Below are 8,355 nucleotides of genomic sequence, written 5' to 3'. Positions count from 1 at the left end.
TTAGGTATTTTTTGACAATTTTTTTATTAGGTACTCTGAAAAAAAATTTATCAATTACTTTTTGACACTTTTTCTATACTCAACTCCTTTGAGTTTGTCTTATTTGATTAGGTTAGTTGATGATTTTTTTTATTAAATATGGCAAATTGGGGTGCACACGGTCCGATCTAGTTTGGTTTGACATTAAATCAGACCATATAAGAAATTCCGGTCTGAAAATTTTTTCAGATCAGACCAAATCAATTATAACACCAAACCGTTCTACAATGAACCGGTATAATTTGGTCTACAGTTTTTTTCTTTAAGAGTTACCACAATGCACATAACAAGATCGGATTATCAACACAAATTTGAGAATGTTAAGGAACAAATCAACACACATTCTCTTTTAAGAAACATATCATATTCTCATGCTATTACATAAACACTACTACACCACAATTATAAACTTAAAGTTCGAATTAAAATTCCAAAAATCAACACCAGCTTAAAAAATTTGAAAATTCTACTAAAATTCGAAAAATCAAAAAAAAAAATTCAAACACAAACCTTAAATGTTTCATCTAAATATTCAACTGGAAAGAGAAAAATAAAGAAAAATTCGAAAAAAGAAAATGGAAACATCAAGGAATTCCTAAGAAAATTGAAAAGGTAGAAGAGAGGAGCGTCCCTATCTGTACATTTGAATCATGTTGAGGAAAAGTCGAGACTCTTGAGGTTAGTAGGGCAGAAGAAAGTGGGTTAACGTCCGTACCCAATAGGGATTTTCAACTTTTCATTTTACAATTTCAATTTTCATGGGCTACTTCTTCATGTTTAGTTTACTAGTTGAGCCTACCAGCGTATGTCATTATTTATTAAGGTTTATGGTCTCCGGTTTAATATTACAATTTTCGATCCGGTTTGGTCTGGTCTAAAAATTTTAAAATCAAGATCGGATAGGAAATCGTAATTTTAGAAGAAAAAAATCGGATTAGACTTTTTAGACCGTAGACCAGATCAAATACTTATATTACGGTTTGGTCCCATTTAATTTGCGATTTTGACCAAATTTTATTCAACCCTAATGAAACTCTAAATGACAAATGTATTTCATTCCCTCAATTTATTTAATTACTTAATTTTTTTTAGTTTATAACTATTTTATTCTATTGTTCAATTTTCTTTTGCATTTGTCCCTAATTCAATGAACACTTATTGTCTTAAAGTAATCACTTATAATCTTAAAATGATCATTAATATAGGTTTAAAGTGATTTTTTTAGTCTTACATTCATTACTCATAATCTTAATATGATCACTTACAATAAATAAATGAGCTTGTCTCATGGTGACACAGTCTCATTCAAGATTTACAATTTATTTAATTCCCCTATCACATGACTACACTAAGTTGACCAATGACCATGTCCACCAACCAACAAGAATGTTAAAAAAACAACAAAAAAAATAAAAATCAACCCATTTGATGTGTAATAAACGCACTAATATGACTAGATTTGGGGTTAAATTGAGGTGATTAGGAATTTAGGATTCTTTTGGGAGGTTTATATCTTTGACAAGAAATGTGAAAATGGAAATTGTTGTAAATTTTTTTTTACTTAATAAGCAAGGAACAATTTGCAAGTCATGATAACCAATTGGCATAAAAATCAAAGTATGACACGTAGACCTTTGCTTTAAGAATTCTTTTGTGTTCAACAAAAGATTACTCGAAATTAGACTCGTCAGATTGTAGGTCGAATTAATTGAATTTGATTCGATAGGTTATAGATTTATTTTTTTATTACGATCGTTATAAAATAGGTAAAAATATATACCATGTAATTTTTCATTGAAATATAAAAATAGTTTTCCTTATTGTATTTGGTCAAAAATAACTTTTCAAGTCATAATTATATAGCATTGAACTCAAATAATAAAAATTTAGAGCTCAATAATATTAATGTAAAACTCAATAATAACCAATGTTAGTATTTTCTTGTCAAAACATTATACAAATCATGAAATCATTTATAAGTAATTGTCCTAAATCCTAATCCTACATAAAGCTGTGTTGCGATTGAGTGGCCCACCTTATTTCTTAATCACCTTAACAATTACTTTTACAAGCATGCAAATAGTAATTAACTTTATGCTTATCTTTTCACAAACAAGTTTAGCATAAACTAATCAAAATTAAGAGAATTCATCTATATTAGTATGCAAATCAACAAGTCCACAAAGGTAAATTAAATAATATTGAAAAATTAATCATATTAACTTTTAAAAATTCAATTTTCATTTATTCATAAGAATATAACATTTACATTATTTTTCTTTTAAATAACTATATAATTTATGGCGGTCAGATTTCTAAAAGTAAAAATAATATTAAACTAGCTTCTTTCAAAGAAAAAAAAAAGTAAATGTTTATTTTTTATACAATAAATATAAGGAATAAATTTTAAAAATTGATCATTATTTTCAATCATTATCATTAGTGTTATATAATTAAAGCTTTTATCATAAGGTGAAGCTCCATAATGCTTTTTCTTGGTTTTACACTTCTTTTTTAAAGCTTTTTATTGTTTAGTACCTTTTCTTTTTGAAGCATTTAATGATTATTTTTTGTTTATTTAGTGGCTTGTAAGATGCAAACAAAAATATTGTTCTTTACTTGTGCACAAGTCATTCTCTACACTTGAACTTGATTTTCTTTGTCTCTCCACCTTACCTTTTTATGTTGGGTGGGATGGTTTTCTCTTTAAGAACAAGCCCTTTTCATTTGGGATCCTTTGTTTTAGGGAACTAGTATGTGGATTAAGCTAAGTAAGAACTTTATTTTGATAGTGAAATAGTGCTTTTACTATCTAAATAACAAAAGGGCAAAATTCCTTTCTCTAGCTTTGAACTTACATTGAAGCTTCTTTAGTAAATTCTCTTAAGACTATATATTTTACAATGCAATTATAAATCTTAGATGTCTCATCATTCTCAAGTTTATCTCTTTGAGCAAGAGAGTTTATGCCGATAAGTTATCATCATCATACTTGGTATATCCTGCTCGTAGAAGTCTATGCTCGTAGAAGTCTATGATGCTGGTAAGTTATATATATGAATAATTGTTTACATATAAAGTCTATATATACTTATATATATATTTTTTTTAGTAGAGGGTTCACTAATCGCAACCTTCTTATCTCTTTTGATAAGGATATGACCTTTCTTTCGACCCTATCTTTTCAACGTTTTCACACAAATTTTTTGTATGAGATGGTCACACCGTGAAACGTACCTCAGGCTAAATAGCCTAATAATAGAAGAGTAGCTGATGTTTATAGTTAAGCTAGATTGTATTTTGAGTTATAAGGAATGTTTTTTTCTTAATTTGCATGGCACTAAAATTGCAGGTAAAAGGAAAGATGGGTATGAAACCTCATTCAAATTGGACAGTATTTACAGTTTTAACCATTATAATAAGCTTGAGCTCCAAGTTGGTTCTCTCTGAAGCACATATCTTATCCAACACTAATGAAACAGGCAAGTTTTATTTTATTTTATTATTATTATTATTTATTTTTAAATATAAATGTTGCATGTTTAGTAGATTTTTTGAGGTGCCAATGGTGATCCTATATTTGGACTCGTTGAACTCACGGCACAGTTGGTTATTGGAATTAAATGCCGATAATGAAAATATATTTTAAAAGCTCTTACTCTCGAATATTAATTTGGATGAGAAGGGATTTTGCGAAGAAAAAGAATAATTAGAGTAGAAGAACGTTGATTATTATCCTTTCAAAAAGTTTTTCACATTTTGATTATTTAATACGTTTTAGATAATGTGAAAACCAGTTAAAGTGGTGAAAAATGAAAACCTATTTTAAGGTGTATGTAATCACTTAAAAAGTATACATTATTTAAATTACATTTGATTTGGCGCATTTCTCTTGCCCTCTCTCTCAAGGGGTACGGGTATGATTTATCCCCTACCTCTTATCGCAGACCCTGACTTTGTTCGAGATACTCGAGATACTGGGCTGATGACCATACTTATGACTATTAACATTACATTGTAAGTTGAAAACAACCATCAACTTAAGTTTTCAGTTGAATCGAGAAACCTGGTAGTAAATTCACTATATCATGATCACTTTCACAGGAAGAAGATTGCTGCTACAAACACAAGAAACATCCTACACCATCAACCAACTAGATGACATTGTACGGATAGATCCACTAGACCATTTCAACAAATACAGAGGTGGATACAACATCACAAACAGGCATTATTGGAGTGTAAGGTGTCTCGAGCCATAGCCATCGCCATCGCCATCGCTATGTGTTGATTCCTCCACCTCCTCTACCTTAGCTTACTAATTTTAACGTTTTTTTGCAGTCGACCTTATTTACTGGCGTGTATGGGTTTGGTGTCGGACTCATATGGCTCATATCCGGCATCATATATCTAACAGTGTCCTGTTGCAAAACCAACAACTATCAGCTGAAAAAGAGAACACCATGTCATAAGCCATGTTATCTTTTCCCTCTCATTTTCACTACAATTCTTGTTATCTTGGCAATGTAAGCTCTCAAAACATTACTTTAATGTTCTTTTCTCATGCTAATAGATAAAAATAGACTTGAACAAGTTTTTATCTGACCTGAAATCAACCCGAAACCTGAGCAAAAGTCGATGAGATTATAACCTGAAAATTATGACCTGTAAGGCTGTAACCCGAAAATGATCATATGATCAAAAAAGTATGGGGGTGTTTGGAGCTTGTTCAAAAACAATTTATTCATAACAATAGTTGTTTTAACCAGCTAATTTACCAAACATTAACATTGGCTGGTTTGACCATCCAACCCTCTAACTATATGAAAATAAGCTAAAATTGTCCATAAACTATTTTGATAAACACCCCATAGTAGCCTAGACTAATCGTTTTGACCCATTTTTCAATTTTGGCTATTTCTAATTTCCTTTATTTTGTCAGATTTTAATTTATTTCTAGTCAATTTTTGTATTTTTAGATTATATATATTTCTTTTTTGATTGGTCATTTTATGGGAGAAAATGTATTGTTAAAACAAAAAAATGTCATTAATGTTTTCTGGAAAAACTTTTAGGGACAAGAATAAAGTTTATAAAAACTTTGTGAACCATTGGAAACCCCACTTGAAAATTAAGTAACCAAAAATGATCTAACCCGAAACTTGTCCATCAACCATTTGACAGGTCTAGATAAAATGCATATGCATTATAGATATGGTATGTTCATGAAATTTTAATGAATGACTGAACGTGATTCCAGATTTGCGTCTGGGCTGGCTTTGGAAGGGAACATGAAATTTCATTATAAAGCAAAGACAATCATGACGGTTATAATCAAGACTGCAGATCAGGCATCCAATACCATATACAATGCCACAGGACCAATGAGAAAGATCAGTGAAAACTTACAACTACAAGCTGTCGACAGTATAGATGGCGTCGATGAAGCTGATGCTGCCAATATGGCTGGTGCAGCGAGCTTCTTGGCTTCAACATCTGACAAGCTTGATTATGCAGCAACTCGCATTCAACGCCAAGCTCAGAAAAACCGAGACTTAGTTCAGACAGCTCTCACAATACTGTAAGTGGAACTATTTTTTTCGTTGTAATATCTCTCGATCTAGCACTAACTCGAACAGGATTGCAGGTATTTTCTGACAATCATCACCGTATCCTTGAACCTTGCAGCCGTGATTTCCCTTACAGGTAACCAAATATGAGCAATTCATTATGTAGATTGGGAGTGTAGCACTAAACTCATAACAAATGACATTATCACCTTATCGGGTTGTTTGGCAACATAACTGGTTAAAACAACAAGTTGCTCACATCGGAGCATTCAAAATCAACTATCAGATATCAGCCAAACACCCTTATATTGAAACCAGATTCTTTCAATCATCTAACAGCAAATGATCTTTTACTTGCAGTTTTCGGTATGCTAAGATTCAAACGAGCACTCCCCATGTAGGTACATCGGAATCCCTCTTAAATCAGCATATTTCCGATGGCAATAAGCACTCACTTGCTCTTCCGTCTTTTACAGGCTTATAATAATCTGTTGGCTGCTTACTGCCCTCTGCTGGTTATTCTTTGGAACATACATCTTCCTTGAAAAGTAAACTTTCACTCTTCCGTTTCAATTCCCAAAATCTGTAGTTAAATGAACATCAGATAATGTTTTACCTTCGACATTGCGTTAATGATAGGCTAATCATGCAGGCTCTCCTCTGATACATGCAAAGCTCTTAAAGAATTTCGACAAAATCCAGATCACAGCAGCCTGAGCTCAATCCTTCCCTGTGATGAATTTCTTTCAGCAAGTACCGCTTTATCTGATGTTGGCATCGGAATCTATGAGCTCGTCGACCAGGTAACTCATCATATATCAATTGCTCATCCCTTTTTCGATGAATTAGGTCGCATAGAGCTTGCAAAGTTCACTTCTAAACGAAAGTTCAGCTAAATCACTGTGTATCTTGTGGATCATATGACAGGTAAATACAAATATTACTCTTCTAAGAAGTAATTCATACCCGGGTCTCGCTTATGTATGCAACCCTTTCTCCGGACCTCCAGAGTTTTTGTATCGGCCAGGAAATTGTGCCGCGGACACTATCAAGATAGGAGATATCCCACAGGTATGTTAAGGATAATAACTAACACTAACCAACAAGACGTTATGAAATCTTCAAGCAACTTTTGACAGGCTAAGAACATCCGAGCATGAGCGAAGTGTCCCCAAAATGAGAGGCCTTAAATATTAACAGTCAACGAACCAACTCAACCAAAAGCTTAAGTTGATGGTTGAGGCCCCAGGACATGTTATATACTGCCCCCTCACACGAGAATTCTTTGGGCTAAAAGGTGGATGCAACACAAATCCTCCTCATGCTTGGCGCTAAATATTCCACTTCAAATGAGGGGAGGTTGAAATTCGAACTCGTGACTTTTTGTCACGCCGGAATCTGATACCATGTCAAGGAACCAATTCAACCAAAAGTTTAGCTAATGGTTGAAGCCCCAGTATATGTTATATACTCTAACAGTGGGCTCCAAACATATTATGAGTTTTTGCTCCGCCTCTAGCTTAGAGCCTAAGATGTACTTCTCTTTTGCAGGTGCTGAAGATGTTTACTTGTTCTGACACTAGTGGAACAAAGTGCCAGGGAGGAGGATTAATAAACACCAGTATGTACAAAGCTATAGAAGCTTACTCTAATTCAATACAAAGCCTGCTAAATTCATACCCAGAAATGGAAAATCTAGTGGATTGCCAACTTGTAAAAGATGCATCCTCAAACATCCTTATCAAGCAATGCAAGCCGTTGAAGAGATACGTGCAGACAACCTGGGTCGCCATGTTGGTTCTTTCAGTGGTTATGGTGATCTTGGTCCTGATATGGGTGAGTATTGGTCATCATGAGGAAAAACATCATTTTGCAGATGGTGCTGTAAAGCCGAAGGTCACAGCAGCAAATAATCTGGACCCTGAGGCAGCTAAATCAACTGCTGAACAACAAATTTCTTAGGAAAAGCAAGCAATTCAAGGTTCTGAAATAAATAACAGATACGAGTATACGACACTGTAAAGGTATTCGGTAAGCAAAAGGCGAGATAGGAAACCCGACACACATTAGATAGGAAAGAAAGCTAATCCAAGAGCACCAAGCTTTCTAAATACTTGCTGTTGGAGACGATCAAGCATCACTCCATAGTCTATAGTCCAGTCTTATAACATTTTTGTTCAGCAGAAATCCTGATAATTATTTATAGATATCTTACACAGCAATGTACAGAATATCTGGGGACAATCCCCAATAAAGGAAATCAAAGATGTTCTATGCAATTGTATTTTCGTAATAGATATATTATTTTCAAGGACTACCCAAATGTACAGTAGAAAATGAAATAATGGGGAAAGAGAGTTTACGTGGACGAGCACTGGAACTGAACTAATGGTTTATATAAGCGATTTCAATCTTTTGGAATTACGTTTTTATCATATTTGACACTGCGTGCAAGTTGCTCTCTATATTGGTTGCTCTCTCTTCCTAGGATTTGTTTGGGATACTCATTTAGATTCATATGCTCTTATTTAAACTACCCTCAAGCTTCTTCGATGAAATTCTCTTACTTGAAAATTACTCCCTCCCTCCTTGATGATTCTCCCTTGTCCCTCTCTAGAGCTTCTCTTGGAGATGGATGAACTTGAACAAGTTTCAAACTTTTCCTACCCTTCTCTTTTGTCTTTAAGATGTTTTATTAAAGCCCCCAAAGGTCAGAGGCGTCAATCATCGAAGAGCAAAAATTCCA

General features: G+C 33.4%; 1 protein-coding gene across 2 annotated transcripts; it reads left to right on the top strand.

Annotated features, from left to right (window-relative positions):
• Window positions 1-2,668: 2,668 nt before the first annotated feature.
• Window positions 2,669-8,013, top strand: LOC130825309 (uncharacterized). Of its 2 annotated transcripts, XM_057690468.1 has the most exons (11): window positions 2,669-3,082; window positions 3,392-3,521; window positions 4,144-4,280; window positions 4,381-4,565; window positions 5,300-5,620; window positions 5,687-5,745; window positions 5,970-6,006; window positions 6,086-6,157; window positions 6,262-6,412; window positions 6,537-6,680; window positions 7,161-8,013. In XM_057690468.1, exons 1-11 carry the CDS (start codon window positions 3,074-3,076, stop codon window positions 7,569-7,571), a joined length of 1,656 nt encoding a protein of 551 aa, XP_057546451.1. In that variant the 5' UTR covers window positions 2,669-3,073; the 3' UTR covers window positions 7,572-8,013. The 2 variants fall into 2 exon arrangements, with proteins under 2 accessions (XP_057546451.1, XP_057546450.1); XM_057690467.1 differs by lacking the exon at window positions 2,669-3,082 and having other exon boundaries at window positions 3,182-3,521.
• Window positions 8,014-8,355: the final 342 nt, after the last annotated feature.

This window comes from Amaranthus tricolor, chromosome 10 (genome assembly GCF_026212465.1).
Source record: "Amaranthus tricolor cultivar Red isolate AtriRed21 chromosome 10, ASM2621246v1, whole genome shotgun sequence".
In the NCBI taxonomy this organism is placed as follows: Eukaryota; Viridiplantae; Streptophyta; class Magnoliopsida; order Caryophyllales; family Amaranthaceae; genus Amaranthus; species Amaranthus tricolor.
The sequence above is the reverse complement of the archived record's forward strand: the minus strand, read 5'-3'. Positions and strand labels throughout refer to the sequence as shown.

Coding starts and splice junctions, on each gene's coding strand:
- LOC130825309 (XM_057690467.1), top strand. CDS start 3,374: ATGGCACTAAAATTGCAGGTAAAAGGAAAGATGGGTATGAAACCTCAT. Junction 6,158..6,261: donor ACATACATCTTCCTTGAAAA/GTAAACTTTCAC, acceptor CTAATCATGCAG/GCTCTCCTCTGATACATGCA. Junction 6,413..6,536: donor TCTATGAGCTCGTCGACCAG/GTAACTCATCAT, acceptor ATCATATGACAG/GTAAATACAAATATTACTCT.